The 21,075-nt window shown below is 47.5% G+C and overlaps 1 protein-coding gene across 1 annotated transcript in view; it reads left to right on the top strand.

Moving 5' to 3' along the window:
- Window positions 1–21,075, top strand: part of LANCL2 (LanC like glutathione S-transferase 2) — a 233,402-nt gene that overhangs the window by 118,233 nt on the left and 94,094 nt on the right. The window contains exon 6 of the mRNA XM_086941734.1: window positions 4,143–4,289. Coding sequence (XP_086797860.1) covers window positions 4,143–4,289 — 147 coding nt within the window. The remainder of the gene's footprint in view (window positions 1–4,142; window positions 4,290–21,075) is intronic.

The raw sequence follows: 21,075 nt of genomic DNA, 5'->3' as shown, positions 1-21,075 counted from the left end.
ACCCCCGCACAAGTACACAAGGAATTCATTCGCCCATAAACACAGCGGCAAACAACGTAGACACGTGGAAAAAAGACTTTGGTGCCTGTTGGTTTTGACAGGGACTTTTTAAATCAATCAAATAACTAAGCATGTAATAAAACACACACTTCTTCTGCGAATGAACTGCCAGGAGATTGACAAGATGCATTAAATCCTTCTCAAAACAGTGAAGTCACAAAACACACAGAGCAGCCACGGACTTCTCATGTGAGGCTCTGAGGCTGAACCGGTCGCTTAAGTTCCCTGGCAGGTCATCGCCGTACGGTTTCCTTTCACAACCATTCCTGGTAAACATTTATGAAAGGATAATTCGCCCGTCCATCAAAAGTCCCCCTTAGGTTCCCGGGCAGAATGTAAGACGCGCAGCTCGCCCGCACACGAGGGAGCCTGCTGAGGTGAGCATCAGAGAGGGAAAAAAAAGTAGTTGAACGTCAGCACCACCCTGGAGGCACGAGGCGCTGCATCTTCACGGCACCCGACCAGGGGGCACACATGCCTGAGCGGTGACCTTTCGCAGCAGCACCACAGATCATCCCTGTTGACTGAGGAGGCAAGTAAGGACAACAAGGGACACCCGACTCACAAAGAACCAGGGTACCTAAGCTTGCACACGTAAACTGCTAATTCCAATTAAAGTTTAGTCCAGAGTTTTTCTTTCTGTTAAACACACAGCATGTCAGTCACGTTAGATGGTATGGCAGGGACGTACTCTTCAGCTCTTTCTTTAACGTGCCTTTTAAACGTTTCGTATTATGGTTTTAATTAACTACACAATATATTTTCGTACTACTGGTACAGCATGTGTTGCACGTCAATCTTAAACACATTTTGTTAATGGAATGTCTTCCTTTTTCGTACTCACTCTTGCATGCACCCGCCTATTTCTTGTGGCCGGAGGGACTCTTCCCGGTGGTTGCTATCGCAGGCCCGTTGCCCTTGCTCCTTACGTGCTCTGCACTTTGCAATGTTGTATAGGAAGCTGCATGTGCAAGCTCTTGATATTGGAGTGCTCGATACTTGTGTCTTCAATGTCGAATTGCTTACTGTATCGCATATGTGTCACCATTTAGCCACAAACATAAATGTTTCAGGTTTGTATATTTGCATCAATAAATGTACAGATATTTCCACCATCCTTTTTATAAATCATATACGCTTTGTGCGAAAGACCGTCCCTGCGCCATGGCAGAAGCCTCCGTGTTTCCTTTCAACAAATGGCTGCGTAGTCCTTTCGCTAAATGTCATTCACCCACCTTAATTTGTGTAGTTATTGGTACTGTGATAACTATATGTTTCTTCTTCAGGGATGCGGAAGACGCTGTATATGGGCGCGATGGCTACGACTGTGACTGCAGAGTGCTAGGGAGTGCAGAGTGACTGCAGAGTGCTAGGGAGTGCAGAGTGACTAGGGAGTGCAGAGTGACTAGGGAGTGCAGAGTGGCTAGGGAGTGCAGAGTGGCTAGGGAGTGCAGAGTGGCTAGGGAGTGCAGAGTGGCTAGGGAGTGCATAGTGGCTAGGGAGTGCAGAGTGACTAGGGAGTGCAAGGGAGTGCAGAGTGCAAGGGAGTGCAGAGTGCAAGGGAGTGCAGAGTGCAAGGGAGTGCATAGTGACTAGGGAGTGCAGAGTGACTAGGGAGTGGAGAGTGACTGCAGAGTACTAGGGAGTGCTAGGGAGTGCAGAGTGACTGCAGAGTGCTAGGGAGTGCAGAGTGACTAGGGAGTGCAGAGTGACTAGGGAGTGCAGAGTGACTAGGGAGTGCAGAGTGACTGGGTAGTACAGAGTGACTAGGGAGTGCGGAGTGCTAGGGAGTGCAGAGTGACTAGGGAGTGACTAGGGAGTGCTAGGGAGTGACTAGGGAGTGCTAGGGAGTGACTAGGGAGTGCTAGGGAGTGCAGAGTGCTAGGGAGTGCAGAGTGACTAGGGAGGGCTAGGGAGTGCTAGGGAGTGCAGAGTGACTATGGAGTGCAGAGTGACTAGGGAGTGCTATGGAGTGCTAGGGACTGCAGAGTGACTGCAGAGATTAAGCTAATGACAATGTAAATGACAATGCCATTTATTTATCTGTTTTCAAAACCAACACATAAATACAAATGTTGTCATTTACAATGCCAATAGCTCTAACTTTTCCAAAGGTGAAACCATTGCATTGTAAATGCTTGTTGCTTGAAGAGAGCTCTTATCTGTATCCGAGTTATGGCACTGTCTCCGAGAGTAAACCACAGGCAAGATTGAAGTGATTGCACTTGACGATTGAAGACGCGGTGAGTGACATGTCAGTTGACCCCACCGGAGCATGGTGAGTGTGGCACTGCACTAATGTAGTGCGTGTTTGTCTTAATTGAAGAAAAGAATAAAAAGTGGAGACAATTAAGTGCTCATGCGCGTATGTCCATTTCACCAAGTTTCAAGTTTGCGCATGCGTGATGCACGTCACACACGTCAGCCATTTTAAAGTCAGGCATTGCGATCATTGGAGATCTGCGCATTTGATCTGTTCAATTCTGATGCGCACAGCTATATCTACGTTATTTAAGTTCACATAATCAACATAGCAACACATTGGTTATTTAAAACACTGATATAGACAGCTCTATTACATGTGTGTCTCATAATAAATAAATTGCAAAGAAGTTACTCACAAAACGAGTTGGTTATTTAAAACACTGATAGACGCATTGCAAATAAAGAAAGAGAAACAACACTAAGTTAAAATATATTAACCCGTTCCCAGCGTCGAACATTCAGCGCCCAGTGTGAACGTTCGGAGAACGAATGCTGACCGGACGGCCAACAGTCGTGCACAGCACTGGGGAGGTAGCGCTCGTGACGACCGTTGGCCGACAGCAGCAATTAAAGGGTTAATTCAACAAAAACACAACAACATAAACAGTAATGTCAACAGAAAGAGAAACAACAATAAATATGCATTCTGACATGCATGATGGGGAAAATGATGCAGGAAAAATATTGAGTACTGTTTTTAGGAGGCCATTACACTTTGATCTCTCAGAACAACAGAATGTTGCTCAAAGATGGGAGAAATGGACAAGGAGGTTTGAACATTTTTTAAATGCAATATGTAAAAATCATACTGATGAGCAGGCAAAGGATTTGCTACTCAATCTTGTAGGAGATGAAGTAGAGGATTTAATAACTACATTTCCAGAGCAAGAATGAAACCCAGAAAGGACTCATGAAAGAAGATGAAACAATGGACGATTTTGGTACCAGACTTAAGAAATAGTTAACATTTTGTGAATTTGACAAATTCAGTAAAGAAGAAGCAATAAGGCTAAGAATTATACAAGGTTGCAATTCAAAGAAGTTCAGAAAAAAACTTGTTTTGGGCATGCAAGAACATAACTGTGTGCTGAAAAACCTGCCACGAATATGGCGAAGGAATAATAAAAACTTTTGAGCAAGTGAGACATATGTCACTAAAAGTAAACCGTGGAAAAGGAATGGAGACACTTCACAAGGAAAAAAGAATATGCTACAGATGTGGATTTCAGTTTCCTCATCAAAAAGTCCGTCCAGCTATGGGACAGCAATGTAAAGAATGTGGGAGATGCAACCATTTTGCAGGTGTATGCAAATTTAAGAAAGAATAAAAAAATCTGGACAAAGAAGTTATTACTAGGGACTTAAGGAGATGGGAGGCTAGTCTGCATGTATCAATAAAGCAGTTGAGAATTTACTTAGCGTCTGGAATAGATCATTATATTGAACATCCAGCATTTCATTTTCACAGTGCTTTACTGATGGTTTTCAACCCAACTAATTAAGGTCCTAGCAAATATTTCATGCATTCTTTCTTTTCTCTCTATTTGCTCTGAATGCTATAGATTTTAATTTATTTCCACTTTACATTAGTTGTTTTTTATTCCGATTTCAATATTTGTGCATAACTGAAAATATTACCTGCATGATGATCATGATTTACGACCCACTGAAAGTGTAACTCATATGCTTTCTAATGTGTTAATATCAGATTTTCCTAATCTTAAAGTTATAAATAACATAAAATGGCAAACACTCTAAAATAAAACAGTTGGATATACAATAATTTAACTCATGTCATTATTGTATTTGTCTTACAGTTGGTAGATGCCATTATTGAGTCTGGGAAAACTTTATCTAAGGATGAGCGTAAGACTGATCGCTGTCCTCTGCTCTACCAGTGGCATAACAAGCAATATGTCGGAGCAGCTCATGGCCTGGCTGGAATTTATTATACGTTAATGCAGGTAAGAATTACTACATTAATCCTTTCTCAAGTCACTCGTTGCTTTAGACTCGGCATGGTAAAATTGCAGTAAAGTGACAATTATCAAACGGAAGCAGACATTTTGACCTTTATGTAAACAAATTAATCATTGGGCCTTTGGTAAAAACGTATTTTATTTGAAGAACTGACATAAAAGATGTTTGGTTCTCACTGTTAGCTATAGAAATGTACAGTTAAAGACACTCAGTAGTAATGCTTCTGTAAATAGCTGCAAGAGAGAGTAGTTTTAGTTTAATATTGAGGCAATGTTTATACCTGGTTGAAAGACGTTTTTCTCACATGTTCTTAAATCTAGGCCCGTGGTGCTTTAAAATAACCCTCTGCAGTATGGTCCTGTATTGGGGCTCAATGACCTCGATCTATAATGCACTGCGATTTTGATCTGGTGCTTTGTGATCTTGGTCCGGGTCTGTGTGGCTTTGGGCCATTACTCTATTACACTTTGATTGACAGTGGTGCGTGGCAGTCACGGCAGGTAAGAGCGGGGGGGAGGAGGGGGAGAAGGGGGATTTCGAAGGACGATGACGAGGGAAATTAAATAAATAATTTGTTTTTCCTCATCATCGTCCGTCGAACTCCCTAACCCGGCCCACTTCCTCACTGCTCTCACCTTCATGGGCCGTGGCTGCAGTGCTCGGTATTATGAGGACACTGTATAACATTAGGCTAGCAGTGTGTGGTATTCATATAATGTTGTGAGGTGGCAGCAGGGCTGGAGTCGGGGTCCCCCCACTTATTTTACAGGGTGGACGCCGTCCCCCCTGCCAAACAGTTGGACTTTATCTTTTTGGCCTCTCTGGGACGAGATTGGGAGCCACCTTTCGTGATGTCACTTCCTGTTGTGACGCCACGTCCGGTGACAGCATCCCCCACTTCTTTTTTAGGTTTCACCTGTCGAAAGCTGCGCAAGCAGCGTTTCGCGCTGGCGAAATCTTTTGTTTTGCAGTATGTGGGCTTTGTCCCGCCTCTGTTTCCATTGGCTAGCTCCATAAATGGAGGCTAGCCATTGGAAAACAAAGGCGTCCGTCATTCTGCGAGGCGACTCGTGGGCGTTCCTGAGATTTTTTCTCATCCAGCCCCTTTGGTAACGTCATTGCGGTGGTGGGCGGTTCCTATTTTTTTGGGGGGGGAAGGTTTGTTTTGGTCATTGCAGGCCAACCGCCGCTGGAAGAAGTCCAGGTGAGTGCTTTTTCTTGCCGTTTGCCGTTCCCGCCCCCCCTCCCGCTGTCCGTGCCTTTCCCGCCCCTCTTTTTCGAGCTGTTTTTGTCGGAGTGGGCTGCGCTTTGCGTGTCTCGTTTGTCTCATGTCGTGTTTCTGTTTGTTTTACTTCTTTGCGTGTGTCTCGTTGCTGTTGTCTTTGTTTTCTGTCCATGGAATGCTTCAAGCGGTACATTTATCCTGTCTTATGTCGTTTACCTCTTTGTTTTACGAAGGGTGCCGAGGCTGCAGTCACCAAGTCCGGAGAAATCTATTCCCGATTGAAGCGGGCACGGGGGGAATGTGTTTCCTACAAGGGTTTTCTGCCAGTTCTTTGTTTCTCGAGGGCCACCCCGCATTCCTTGGATTCCGGATAGGCTCACAGACCGTCCCCGAGCCGCGGGTACTCGCACGGTAACACTGGTGGGTACTCACGACGGGCTCACGCCTCCGCTGCAAACAAGTACAACTCTGGGAGGCGGAGAGGGAAAGAAATGCAGAGAATGAATTCATGCAACAGTGAGTGTGGTCCCTTGCTCTCTGCCTGCCCACACTGCTGCTCCATGCTCATGCCCTCTGCCTGCTCGGGCTTCTGTCCTCTCTGCTGCCTGCTTCATTCACCCTTACATGTACTCTACCTGCTCAGCCCTCTGGCCCCTCTGCCTGCTCTGGCGTCTGTGCTCTCCGCTGTCTGCTTCATCCACCCTGATCTACTTGCTCAGCCCTCTAGCCTCTCTGCCTGCTAATGCTTCTGTCCTCTCTGCTGCCTGCTTCATCCATCCTTACACATACTCTGTCTGTTTAGCCCTCTGACCCCCTCTGCCTGCTCAGGCTTCTGGCCTCTATTCTGCCTGCTATATCCACCCTACTTTCTTCCGTGTGGGCTCTCTGCCTACTCAGCCCTCTGGCCCCTCTGCCTGCTCAGTCATCCGTGCTCTCTGCTGCCTGCTTCAGCCACCCTGCTCATCCGTGTGGGCTCTCTGCCTTCTCAGTCCTCTGGGCTCTCCCAGCCTGCTCAGGCTTCTGTCCCGTTCCCGCCTCCCCCTCCCGCTGTCCGTGTCTCCAAATGCTTGTTTAATGTTCCTTTGGGTAATGTCCGCGCTATATAAAAATGCCCTTTATAAAAATAAATAAATGTTTGACAGAGAGAAGGGAACGGAACGCACCGTCCACATCTGGATTTCTGTTTGACAAAATACTTGACACGGAAAAGACATGTATTGATAGGACTTCGGGCTCGCCTATTGGTAACGAGAAGGAGACATCCCTTTTAATCCCCAGCGGACAAGTAGCCCACCTGGGCTCTAAGTGGGTGTGAAGTGCCTCTCGCTGGAAGGGAATTTATCTCGCCCCAAAGTGCTTTTTACCAGACCTGAAAAAGTTGCCTTGGTTTTCATGGCAGCGGCACGCCGAACTTTGCGAGTTTCCTGCCTTCCTTCCTGGGCAGAAAATCAGTAACTCATGTTTTTCTTAATCCTGCTTTTTTAGAGTCTGAGAAACCGCGTCCATTGACAGCTGGCAAACCGTCCCGCGCCTCTTTGTCCTGTGGGGAGATATTGTTTATAGCAACCGGAAATCAACAGGGCAATGGAAACAGCTCATAAAAAATACATAGAAAAATGTGCTGTTTTCTCTTTCCCGCTCCCTTTCCTTCCGTCAGTTCCCTTCACCTATGGTTTCTCACTCTTTGTTCGCGCGCCACTCAAACTGCGTCTTCCCCACCTTGAACCAATGCCACCCATGCACCTTTTGTATAACTATCTGCCCTGAAGGCACCAAGATGTCTGCAATCAGGGGCGTAACAAACATTGGTGCAGCAGGAGCAGTGGCACCGGGGCCCAGAGCCCCCTTGAATCCTGCTAATTGCTGTGTTTTACTACCCCAACAGCAGTGAAAGAGGCCTTCTTCCTTGCTTGCACCGGAATTCATGACATCCAAGCTACGCTACTGTCTGCCATCTTGAATATGCGCTCACTCTGACGATGCACGGTCCTTGGTGACAAGTGCAGGAGCTCCGCGTCTATCGCATCTGCAGTCCGGTGAGAAGTGCGAGAACGCATCGAGAGTGCTTGTGGTCTGGTGAACAGTGCAGGCACTCTCTATCTGGCGGTGCCAGTGCTCCTGTGAGAAGTGCAGACATTGAGGGCGCTTGTTCTCTGGTGAGAACTGCTGTTCTATCTATCTGTAGCCTGGTGAGAAGTGCAAAGACTGTGAGAAGGGCCTGACACCACATATAATCAGAGGGTAAGTGCTGGTGCCTAGTAACAGTGCCTGTGGTCTGACGTGAAGCCACTTTGTCTGATGAGAAGTGCTGGTACACACTGACAGTGCGTGTGGTCTGGTGAAAAGTGCAGGGACTCACTACCTGATGGTGCGTTTTCTCTGGTGAGAGCAGGTTCTCAATCAGGATCAGTAGCATGGTGAGAAGTGCAGGGACACACTACCTGACACTGCACATAATCTGAGGGTAAGTGCTGGTGCCTACTGACAGTGCGTGTGGTCTGGTGAATAGTGCAGGGACTCACTGGCTGATCGTGCATGTTCTTTGGTGAGAACAGGTGCTCAATCTGGCAGGGTCTTTAGTATGGTGAGAGTGCAAGGGACTTACTGCCTGATACCACATATAGTTTTTTGAGAAGTCCGGGTACACAGTGCCTGAAAGTGCCTCATCCCTCTTGTGCTCTGTCCCTCGTATGCTGCTATAATGTTCAACACCTGTCCCCAACCACATGATCTTTGTTGCTCTCCCCACCCCTCCTCACTTTTTTTTATTTAGTCCCCCACATGCCCCTTGTCCCTTCCTCCCTTTGCCCGATCCCAATTGCTTCCCACCACCGCAACTTATTTGCTTCCCTCATGCCCATGCAGTCCTTAAAATCTTTTATCTTTACATTTTTTGGAGCGCCTGGTAGCGGCTGGGTGCTCTAATTTCAAAAATGTGCTTTTGCCCAAGTGAAATCTAATTTTTTAATTACCACTCCAAGTGGCATCCGCCATCTTGGATCATAGAAAAATAAATGGCACCTGCATCATTCGCTAGGAATGTATATGTGGTGATACATACATGCCTATGACATCCTGCATTTGTGCACCTACTGAATGACCTAGAAACTAATAGTAGGCTAAATCATCATTCAAGTGCTGCGTCATCATGCCCCCCCCGCCCTTTTTGGCATGGAAAAAGCCAATAGGTCAATAAAGTGAGACCTGGTTTTGCCAATGCTTGTTTTAGTTAGACATTGCTTGTTGTGATGGTGAGCTTTGCCCTTGGTATGTCTTTTGGCTGCTCATCTATATTAAGCTGTCAGTATTTTCATTTAACTGTCAAACGATTGCCATATATATTTTTGGAAGCAGCAATAGTGTATTTATTAATCTTGATTTTGTGTCTTTGTGGAAAACTTCAGTTGCTGAGATTGGAAGTTACAGCCCGTTAGCAACCCTGCCAGGAACACGCCATCTTCTACATATATCAGGATTGACACTTTCCTCGATCTTATCATTGGCACTACAAGTGGACGAGCCATTGAAGGCTCGAGGGTGGTTTGAGCCTGGTGCCTGGCTCTGGTTCAGCTCAAGGTCCTCCTGGAAACTCGGGCCCAAATCGAGCTAAGCCAAGGCTTATGCCTGCTCTATTGTCATGCACCAAGAATTAAAGATAGGGTTGAGTGGTCTTACATGTTCGCAGTGTTTGAGAGGAAGTGCTTTGGACCGGAGTTTGTTGGTTGGATACGTCTACTATATACGAATCCCTTGGCCAGAGTGGTTGTTAATAACCGCAAATCTACCGATTTTCCCCTTGGAAGGGGCACAAGGCAGGTGTGTCCCTTGTCTCTGCTCCTCTTCGCTCTTGCCCTGGAGCCTCTGGCAGCGTGGGTTAGGTGGGACCTGTCAATACGGGGCTTGCGGTGGATGTCCTAGTGGGAGGATAACATTTCATTATACGCTGACGATATCCTGCTTTACCTTACCAACCCTAGGAGATCTTTGATTTGTTTTCTGGATGTACTGGCTATATTCTGAAGGTTTTCTGGCTTCGCAATTAACTGGGCAAAATCTGTGCTTTTCGTCCTCAGCGGCGAGCTGCCAGTGATGCCGCAATCGTGCCCAATACAGATTGAGCCGGTTGGGTTTAAGTACCTAGGTATTTATATTATGCTCGACCCGAAGCTACGGTACACCAACAATTTGGATCCCCCGTTAACTCGGTTTTAAAGGGTCATGTAGCAGGAAGGCTCTTCCACTCTCCCTGTTGGGTAGAGCAGTTCTTTTCAAAATGATGGCCTTCCTCGATTCTTATATGTACTCCAGAATACAATGGACCTGGTACCGGCATCCTATTTCATCCTATTTCAAAGAAATAGAGGTCCTCCAGAGGAAGCTTCTCTGGGACAGGAGACCCCGCATAGCATTCTCTAAACTTAATCTTCCCTGGTATGACGGAGGGATTGGATTGCCAGATCTGCGGAAATACTATTGGGCCTCTCAGCTCGCGGCGGTGAACCATGTCGTGTACGGATCCTCAGGGGATCCAGGGTATGCCATGGATCGATAGCAGGTGCCAGGTGGTGACTTGTGGCGGTTCAGAAGGAGGGACTCGGATAACAGAGGCTGGTAAGTGGGGATTTATTTTAATGAATGTTTTTTTCTTCCTCTGTGACTGTCTTTCACAAGCTAATGTTGCGGGGTCCAAGGTGTCTGCAAGTGCACGGAATCTCCGGGGGCTGGTTCGCCTTCTTTCCTCCTCTGGTGATCCCCGATCTCTCTCTTTGGCCGGATCCCAGCTCCACATGCGGGAGAAGAAAGAGAGGGCTTTAGAGTACGGAAAGATGCTCTTATGGTTCCCCTCGGGATCCCAGGGTAGTGCGGACACCGGTGCGAGGTGTTTGTATTTACATGGGCTAAGTGAAGGACATGTGACGGAGAGAGTTGTGAGGATAGATGGGGAGGTTGGGTTTCAAGGAAAGATGGGGGCCGGAAGGTAAAGAAAGAGAACACTCTATTTACACAATATTTACACGGCGTTGCCACGCCGTCCTAGCCAGCCTGATACCCGGTCACGCACCTGTGTGAGCCACACTCCCCAGCGGGTGTGGCTGAGCTGTGCTTGGGAACGTTGGCCTCCAGGCACTGCTACTCCTTCTCTCTGCTCCTCCGGCAGGTCTTCTCTCGGTCCGTCTTCGTCCTCCCCAGTCTCTCGTTGCTCTCATCTCCACTCCCGGGTGTCTAGGCACACCGACCTCTCCACTTCCTGCTTTTTGTTCACTCCCCCTGCCGTCTCGTCATCCGGGGGCGTGTACGATTCCTTCAGTAGACTCGCCCGGCACAGCAGCGCGTCATAGGAGGGAGTGTCTTCTCCTTGTTCCGTGGCGTTCTTAAAGGTACAGTTCTCCTTGTTGGAGGGTAGTTGGCTCCAGCACGCTTCGGACTCCGTTTCCCAGGGGTCCTAAAGGGTGAAAGAGAGGGGGTATCAGGATTGTCAGCTGACCACCAGTCCTTTTCATAATCGGTCCCCGCCACCCCGCTACACTCCTCCCCCCTTAGATTATCCCGTTCGGGGAGAGTACACAGTCTAGAGAGAAAGTCGGCATTGCCATGGTCTCTGCCCCTCTTATGTTGTATGGTGAAAGAGAAGGGCTGAAAAAAGAGGAACCACCTCAGGACCCTCTGATTTTGGGACTTCTGTCTATACATCCACTGTAGTGGGGCATGGTCTGTAAACAGGGTGAAGTGTTTTCCCTCAAGTTAGTGTTTGAGTTTTTCTACAGCCCAGCAAATTGCTAAACATTCCCTTTCAATCGTTGGGTATTTTGTTTCTCGAGGGTGTAGTTTCCTGCTTATATACAGAAGTGGGTGCTCAAGACCATCGTTTCCTATTTGGGAGAGGACCGCCCCGATTCCAGTGTCGGAAGCGTCCGTAGCTACCAAATAGGGTTTGTCAAAATCTGGGGCTATCAATATGGGGCTGGTGGTAAGGGCTTCTTTCAACTTCTGAAATGCCGCCTTAGCCTCCTCAGGGGGACACTGTATCTGCTTTGGGCTTACCCCCTTCTGGAGGAGATTAGTCAAAGGAGCCGCTAGCTCCGCAAAGTTGGCCAGGAACCTTCGATAGTAGCTAATGAGGCCTAGGAAAGCCCTTAGTTCTTTCTTTGTGTTGGGAAAGGGCGTGTCTCATATGGCTTTCACCTTCTCTTCCTGGGGCGCTATAGCCCCCTCACCCAACATGTACCCCAAATATTTGACCTTTGAGTACGCTGATCGGGAATTCTTGGCATTTATGTGCAACCCGGCATCCCTTAAGGCTAGTAGTATGATTTGCAGGTGTTTCAGGTGGTTCTGCCAGGAATCACTGAAAATGACGATGTCGTCTAGATACACTGAGCAGAACCCTCGAAAAGGAAGGAGGATTTTGTGCATTAACCTCTGAAATGTGGCTGGCGCACCATGTAAACCAAAGGGCAGCACGTTAAATTCAAATAGTCCTTCGTCTGTAGAGAAGGCCGTTTTGTGTCTGTCCTCCACCCGTAGAGACACTTGCCAATAGCCCTTCATTAGGTCTAATAATGTTATGAAACAGGCTTCTCCAATGCGTTCAATTAACTCATCGACCCTCGGGATGGGGTACGCATCAAAGGAGGAAATAGCATTGAGCGCCCTAAAGTCGATACAGAACCTCGTGGCTCCGTCTGGCTTAGGCACCATTACAATTGGGGATGACCAGCTGCTGTGTGTCGGCCTGATTACTCCTAGGCGCAACATGTCCTGCACCTCCTTCCCTGCGGACTCCCTTCTAGCGGCTGGAATCCTATAGGGCCGTAGTTTCACCTTCTTCCCTGGCTCTGTCTCTATTCTATGTTCGATCAACGTAGTAAGACCTGGTTGATCAGAGAATAAATCAGCAAAGGGTTGTAGGTTCTCCTTTAGTTCTTGCTTCATAGCGGTACTGATCTCCTCGTTGATAGGGAGGGCTGTCAGCGTGGTTGCATCCATAGGGGATGGCAAACTGAACTGAGTGTTCCTGGGTATAGATCCTAGCCATTTTTTTAACATGTTTATGTGAAAACATTGCTTTCTGGCTGGGGATATTTGGAGTCTATAGGTTGTTGTTCCGATTACTTGAACAACCTGATAGGGACCCATCCACTCCCCCTGGAATTTGTGGGCGGTGGTTGGCATTAGGACCAATGCCCAAACCCCCAAATCCATTTTCTCCACCTTTTCCCCCTGTCCTATGTTTTTTTCTGTCGTAGCTGGCTGCGTTCGATGTTAGAGTAGGCCAGGTCTCTCAATTTCCCTATCTTGCTACACAATAGCTGTGTGTATTGTAGGAGTGACCGTGATTTCTCCTGTTCCTCTCTTTCCCAGGCATCTCGTGTAATTTCAAGCAGGGATCTAGGTTCTCTCCCATAGAGCAATTAAAACGCAGAATATCTGCACTTGTGCTCGCAAGACATACAAGGCCAAGGGGAGGAGGTGGTCCCAATCTTGGTTTTCTAGGGACAGCATTTTCCTCAAGGTGGTTTTGAGTGATCTGTTATAACGCTCAACCAAGCCGTCTGTCTGCGGGTAATAGGCAGACGTACGGATTTGCTGAATATTCAACCACTTGGTGACCTCCTTCATCAGTTTGGATATGAAGGGGGTCCCCTTGTCCGTTATAACCTCTTTGGGGAACCCTACTCTAGCGAACAATTCTAGAAACTTTTCGGCCACGTTCTTTGTGGTGGGAGATTTTAGGGTGAAGGCTTCTGGGAAGCGTGTAGCGTAATCTACGATCACTAACGCGTAGGTGTTTCCTTTTGAGGAACGTGGCAGAGGCCCAATGATGTCCATACCCATCCTCTCGAACGGTTGGCCTATAATTGGCATTGGCTGTAAGGGAACAGCTGGGGGTCTCTGTAGGTTTTTCTTCTGACAAACGTCACAGGTCCTGCAAAAGGACGTTGCTTCTTTGTACAGGCCAGGCCAAAAGAACCACTTTAGTATATTCTGTAAAGTTTTTTCCACCCCAATGTGGCCAGCAGTCAGGTGGGTGTGTGCATAATATAGGACCTGTTCTCAGAACTCTTAAGGAACTAACAATTGTTTAGGATCCCCTTTTTTCCCCTCCCGATACAGCAAGTCCTTTACTATGATGAACCTGGGGTATGGTATTTGTGGGTTACCCTGACCTGTATGGGCCGCCTCCCAGGCATTGAACAGTGTGGCGTCGTTTGCTTGTGCGAGCCTAAAGTTACGGTCCAGCGCCCACGGTTCTGCCGTTAAGAGTGTGTTTGAGGTAGGTTTCTGGGTTTGTTTTGTAAACATAGCTATGAAGTCTGGGTTGTCAACCCAGAGAATCAGGTCTTCGGGAAGGGTCTCTATAGCTCCTACCTTAACCTTACAGGGGTTCCTACCTACTGGATGTATCATAATCTCGGCCATAGTATAGGGTTTCACGTCCCCATGAACACATCAGATAAACACCTGTGAACTAGGCACAAACTGGTGGGGTAGTACAAGGGACTTTTGTATGACCGACTGTCTGCATCCCGAGTACAGCAATGCCCTAACCCACCTCTGGTTAACCATGACTCTTACATAAAAGGATGGGCCCATTTCGACTGTATACATGACGGCTCTAGGAGCATAGCCCACTTCCATAGGTTCTTCACTTGTTTTTTTTCTCAGGCACATCCATGCTATGTGGCCCCACTCTCCACAGTCGAAACACTGGGGCCCCCTCATCACAGGATATTCAACTCGGGGAGGTCTTTGCTTTAGGGGCTCCTGAACTGGCTTCCCTCTCCTCTCGGTTTTGTTTGTTATCGGTGTTTTCAGTTTTTCAGTTTCCCAAGGGTAAGACTTTGGTTGTGCCCTACTATAAGTAGAGGCCATTTCAATCGCCTGAGCCAGGGTTAACCCTGCATGCTGTCCTAACCACCTCTGGGTAGCATAGGGTAACGCCTCCATAAACTGTTCTAAATATATACAGTCCATAATCTCCTCTTTAGTTTTGCTCTTGGGCTGAATCCATTTATCAGCCGCATGTTTCAGGCGAAAAAACAATGTCTTAGGGGTTTCACCCGTCACTCCCTTTTCCTTGCGGAAGCGGACTCGGTAGGCCTCCGAGTCCAGACCCAGGTGATCCAAGATTATATTCTTTATCTGGGCGTATGGTGTTATACCGGTAGAGTTCGCTACTTGATACGCCGCCTGTGCTTCTCCTGACAACAGTGGAGCTAAGAAGAATGGCCACTTATCTTCCGGCCATCCACATGCTCTGGCTGCCCTCTCAAAGTTGGTCAAGAAGGCGTCCGGGTCCTCACCAGGATTGTATTTCTGTAGTGATACACCTGAGGGATGTGGCACTGGTGCTCTTCTTTCTATCAGGGGGGTGCTACCAGGTTCCTTCAATGCTCTCTGAAGTCCCTCCATCTGGGCAGCCATGGCTACCTTGAACGTTTCCCTGTCAGCTTGTTCCGACGTCATCTGACGTTCGACCGCCCATTCAAGCTTCTCTTGTCCCTTTACAATGTGTTGTATTAACTGATCCATCTCTGCAGACGGGATGGATGGCTCAGATCCCACTTCTGACACCAGTTGTGGTGGTTCAGAAGGAGGGACTCGGACAACATAGGCTGGTAAGTGGGGTTTTATTTTAATGAATGTTTTTTTCTTCCTCTGTGACTGTCTTTCGCGAGCTAATGTTGCTGGGTCCAAGGTGTCTGCAAGTGCATGGAATCTCCGGGGGCTGGTTCGCCTTCTTTCCTCCTCTGGTGATCCCCGATCTCTCTCTTTGGCCGGATCCCAGCGCCACATGCGGGAAAAAAAAGAGAGGGCTTTAGAGTACGGAACAATGCTCTTGTGGTTCCCCTCGGTATCCCAGGGTAGTGCGGACACCAGTGCGAGGTGTTGTATTTACAGGGGTTAAGTGAAGGACATGTGACGGAGAGAGTAGTGAGGATAGATGGGGAGGGGGGTTTCAAGGAAAGATGGGGGCCGGAAGGTAAAGACCAAGAACACTCTATTTACACACTATTTACACGGCGTTGCCACGCCGTCCCTGCCAGCCCGATACCCGGTCATGCACCTGTGTGAGCCACACTCCCCCGCGGGTGTGGCAGGACGGTGCTTGGGAACGTTGGCCTCCAGGCACTGCTACTCCTTCTCTCCGCTCCTCCGGCAGGTCTTCTCTCGGTCCGTCTTCGTCCTCCCCAGTCTCTCGTCGCTCTCCTCTCCACTCCCGGGTGTCGAGACACACCGACCTCTCCACTTCCTGCTTTTTGTTCACTCCCCTTCCCGTCTCATCATCCGGGGGCGTGTACGATTCCTCCAGTAGACTCGCCCGGCACAGCAGCGCGTCATAGGAGGGAGTGTCTTCTCCTTGTTCCGTGGCGTTCTTAAAGGTACAGTTCTCCTTGTTGGAGGGTAGTTGGCTCCAGCACGCTTCGGACTCCGTTTCCCAGGGGTCCTGAAGCGGTGAAAGAGAGGGGGTATCAGGATTGTCAGCTGACCACCAGTCCTTTTCATAATCGGTCCCCGCCACCCCGCTACATGACTTCACCAGGGCGCTGTATGCCAAGCTTCAAAGGTTTCCCCCCCGACGGCGCATGCCGTCCATGCGTGGCACGAGGCCAATAAATATCTTAACTGGGAGGGGCAGCTTACCTTAGCCACCCCCCATGGAATTCTGAAAAACTTGGGAGTTTGTGGAAGTCCAAGGGATTCGACAAGTGGGATTTCATTGGGATCACGCAGATTAAAGACGTGTGGGGAAGAGACACAATGCACACATTTGACTCTCTCAAGCAACAATACTGCCTTCACGACAGTGAACACTATCGGTACCTCCAGATTAGACATGCTCTCCTCACACACATACCTAGAGACACCACGCTTCCCGAGGCCTCTCCTCTTGAAGATCGAGTGTTGGACGGACTCCTCCCTGAGAAGACTATATCTTTAATATACAAAAAGCTTATCAATCATATGCGGGACCCGCTGGGGCCTATCAGAGTACAGTGGAGCACTGATGGGGTGGAACTGGATGATGAGGAATGGACTGAGGCGATCTCCCAAAGGGTGGTGGCGATTCAGATGAGACTTAGGTTGGTGCAATTGAAGATCTTGCATAGGCTATATGTTAAGGAGCCCTGTCTGGTACGAATGGGTCGAATGGAGAGTGGGGCGTGCCGGAGGGGGTGTGGAGAGCTCAACACCTTTATGCATATTTTGTGGCACTGCGAGAAGGTACAGGAATACTTGACGAAGAGATACTATATGCTCTGGGAGTGGAAATACGACAAGAGGCCCGGAGATGCATATATAACGTTTGGGAACCCACTGATTTGAATGTATACGGGAAAACATGGGTGACGCTGGCGTGTGTGATAGCGAAAGAAAATATCGCTCAACTATGGGGAGCTAGTCAGCCGCCCCGGGTTTCGAAATGGGTGGAAGACTTAGACTGGTGCATGTTCAGGGAGAAGTCGGTGTATGTAGCTAAGGGGTGTCCCGAGAAATGGGGGAAGGTCTGGGGGCCTGGAATAGTCATCGTGGAGAAATTTGTGCGCCCCCGGCGCGACGATTAGAGGTGGAGGCACATGAATCCCCGTGACCCATTACATTTTTTACTGTTTTAATATTCTGTACAAGCGAGACTGTATCATTGACCAGTGTGAAAACTGAAAATCACCTGATGTTTTTCTTTGTTATTTGGTTAATAAAAATAACAATAAAAAAAAGATAGAGCATTTGTAAAAAGGATAGAAAAAGAGATACCTATTTAGTGTCTGACCTCTGCTAAGTGAAACCCGAACCCTGGGCTCAATCCTCGCTTCCCTACTTAACCACATTGTGTGATCCTTAGTTGGCTGAGGGCATTGTCTTCAGGCCGTGGAGGTCAGACATATTTCTAAGTTCCTGTTAAAAACCTATCACTTTTAATAAGTGTCTCTAAGTACTGTTGTATAATTTGTTGTACTAAACTGAAAAGCTTCTACATGTTGAAATAAAATTTTAGAATTTTGAAGCAATGTTATCTTTTTTACATGATGTTTGTGGCTTGATTTACATGCAAACCATGTTCTCGGCTCGTGCACAGACGAATAGAACCAAGCGAGGTGCTTGGCTCTGGCTCAGCTCTCCCTGTTAATTTGTTGTCTCACCCACCTCTTTTGGTACATCTTTGTAGACCTTGAGAAGATACTCGGGACTTTGTGCAAGCAGACAGCCTTGCTTGATCTCTGTGAATGTTGATATGCTTTAGATTAACATAACTCTGGCATTGAATCTCTCTTCTGCGTTGTTTCTGAGCGGAGCTCTTTTATCAAACCTGCCAGTTAGGTATTGAATTCCCAGTCCACTGGAGGAGAAGTATACAAATAATTCAAGAAGGCCACTGTTAAAAATGGGGGGCTTTAGTTGGCTGAGGTAGGTACCATTGTCCAAGTAGGGACCCTTCTTCCTAGTCAGGGAAAGGGGGAAACACTTCCAAAATAACACCTGCTCACCCCCTTGGTAGCTTGGGGCGAGCAGGCAGACTTATCTCAGAGGCATTGTGTAAAGCACTTGTGAAAACAAACAGTAATACAGTGAAAACACTACAATTGTACTCCACAACAATTTAGAAAAATAAGTAATCTTTATCTAAACCAAAACAAGACCAAACAACAAAAATCCACAATACAGTACTAAAAATATGATTCTTAAAAGGTAAAAATAGTTCTGTTCAAAGCAAATTATTGATGCAACACTTTTCACACAAAGTACATTGGATGCATCGCATGGAAGGTGATGCGTCGGTTCCTTATGCCCAGGGAAGGTGATCCATCAGTTCCTTACTTCAGGGGAGATGATGCGTCGGTGCCTTACTGCCACGCAGGAGCGGTGATTCACCAGGTCCTTACTCAAGGGGAGGTGATGCATCGGTTTCTTACTGTGCGGGAGGTGATGCGTTGGTTTCTTACTGTGACCTCATTGTTCTTACCAGTGTGGTGCCCAAGTGCAATGCCTGAGGATCGGGGATGCGTCGGTTCTCGATGAGGCGGCGACGACACTGCATTGCTCTCTCCAGCCACAGTTCCACGTTGCGTTGGTTCTTGCAGCCGCACAGCAGTGTTTGCATTGGAATCGGTGCAGTGATGTCGGACTTCGTAGATCGGTGCACTCGAGCCACGGCAGGCGCTGCGTCGATTTCTTCAGTGGTGTGTCAGAAAGAGGTGCGGATGCGTCATGCTTCTGAATGTTGCTGTACTTTTCCAGCTCCCAGTGGCAAATAGCCTCCAGAGGTCCAAAACAGCAGTAGGCACCTCTCAGCAGATCAGAACTCCCAGCAAGGAAGTTCAGGGGAGCTGGTGGTGAATTCTTTGTGTCCCTGAGACTTCAGAACAGGAAGCAAACGCTCTTTCACGCCCTTGGAGATCTTCTTTAAGCAGGGGATACAGCACACAGCAAAGTCCTTTCCTTGGCATAAACAGCCCAGACAGCAAACAGCACAGCAGTATTCCTCGTCAGTTTCTCCAGCTGTTCTACTTGTCAACGGTTCCTCTTGATTCCCAGAATGATCTAAAGGTCTGGGGTCTGGGCCCCTCTTTTTATAACTTGTCTCTGTGACGGAGAAGCTCTTTGCCCAGCCAAAAACAGTTCTGCCCTCTCTGGAGCAGCTTCCTGGCAGGAGGTGGAGACAGCATTGACCTTGGAAGACCAGGCCCATTCAGGTGTGAAAGAAATATCCTCCTTCTACTCTGAATGCAGCCGAGGTCTATTCAGCCTAGCCCTGACTCACCCTGGAAAGGCAGGACACGTGTACCCCCCTCCCCCCCAAGTGGCTGTCTGGACAGAATGCACATACCCAGCCCCTGTCACTCCAAAGCCATATAGCCAATACATACACAACCTAACAGAGGCACACTGAATGGTTAGGCAAGAAAATACCTACTTTCTAAAAGTGATATTTTCAATCCCAGAATGTAGAAATCACCCTCACTAAAAGATACATCATAACATTCTGAGTTCAGGCATATCAAACTTTATTTTCCTATCTTGTTCCCATGGGCAGTTATGCTTATAAGACAGTATAAGCAAACTCCCCTTTCTATCCTATGGGGACAGATAGGCTTACAATAGTAAAAAAAGAAATTGGCAGTATTTCACTATCAGGACATGCCACACACACCAGGGCATGTACTACCTTGCACATACACAGCAACCTGCCCACAGGGGTACCTTGGGCCTACCTTAGGGGTGACTCACGTGTAAGGAAAGGGAAGGTTAGGGCCTGGCAAGTGAGTGCACTGACTAAGTCAACATGACAGTACCAAACTGCGCACAGACACTGCAGTGGCAGGTCTGAGTTACCTTCGAAAGGCTGCTTGTGGCACAATTCGTGCTGCAGGTCCACTAGCAGCATTTGATTTACATGCCCTAGCCACACATAGTGCACTGTACTAGGGACTGACTAATAAATCAAATATTCCAATCATGGAATCACCAATCTATAACAACGATTTACAGGGAGCACTTGCACTTTGGCACTGAACAGCAATGGCAAAGTGCCCAAAGCATCTAGACCAGCAAAACGAAGTCTAGCACACAGCAAAAACACAGGAGGCCAAGGCAAAAATACAGAGGAAACCCACGCCAATGATGCTTGGTCAAAAAGCCACAAATAAAAGTCTTCATTTGAATAGGGTTCTCGAAATTAAGGGAGTTAAAATGAATGTTCTGTTCACTATGCCAAAGTCGTTCATTTACTTTGGAGAAGATTTTTTTTCAGTGTATTTCAGAATAATTGTTGTGTAAGACTCATGTCAACACCTTTTCCTTTCTTATGCATAGGCACAGGCACAGCAATGGTCATGAGTCTAAACTGCTCACATGCAAACAATGCTTAGAAACGGTTTTCAGGATTGGAATCAATTCACAGAAGGAGTTGCAATACTAATTCAGCATTCTATATGGGTCAGGAGCCTTTCTCATTTGGACTGTGCAATCACTTTTTAATACACATTGTTTGTTCTGTACAGGAGCTTGTCCCTATGAACTCTGCAGGTCCAATAAAGTCGCTTCTCAAGCTGCGGGGCAGACTAAAAATTACAAAATGGAGGGTTAGGATAAAACAACAGTAGAGCAAGACCACGCAGCACATACAAAATGCAATTACATTTGCGAGAATCATTGCAACTATCTGGTTATTCCTTAATCGACTGAAACATGGTGAAATTCTACACGTTAGGCCCACTCACAAAACTGTACATCTGATGGGTGCCACTACTGCAGAAATATTGTTCCTTTTAACATAGATAAAAACAGAAAACCCTGGAAAAGGAGTGACATGTAGATAAGTGCATTGAAACTCCTATAGAGTTGCTGCTCCCTGCTCAGTCCCTCTATATTTGGAGAAGGTTCTGAGGAGGCATGTGGGCACTTGCGCACTGCCCCATTGAGGTTGCCATACCTCTCTGTGCCAGACTGATCCTTATGGCAGAAGTAATCACACAGTGAAATTCATGAAGTGAAAAAGGGCTCTAGAACCAGTGGATCTAGTGAAGAAATTAACTGTAAGT

The sequence above is a fragment of the Lissotriton vulgaris genome, chromosome 10, assembly GCF_964263255.1.
Source record: "Lissotriton vulgaris chromosome 10, aLisVul1.2, whole genome shotgun sequence".
NCBI classification, from domain to species: domain Eukaryota; kingdom Metazoa; phylum Chordata; class Amphibia; order Caudata; family Salamandridae; genus Lissotriton; species Lissotriton vulgaris.
The sequence above is the reverse complement of the archived record's forward strand: the minus strand, read 5'-3'. Positions and strand labels throughout refer to the sequence as shown.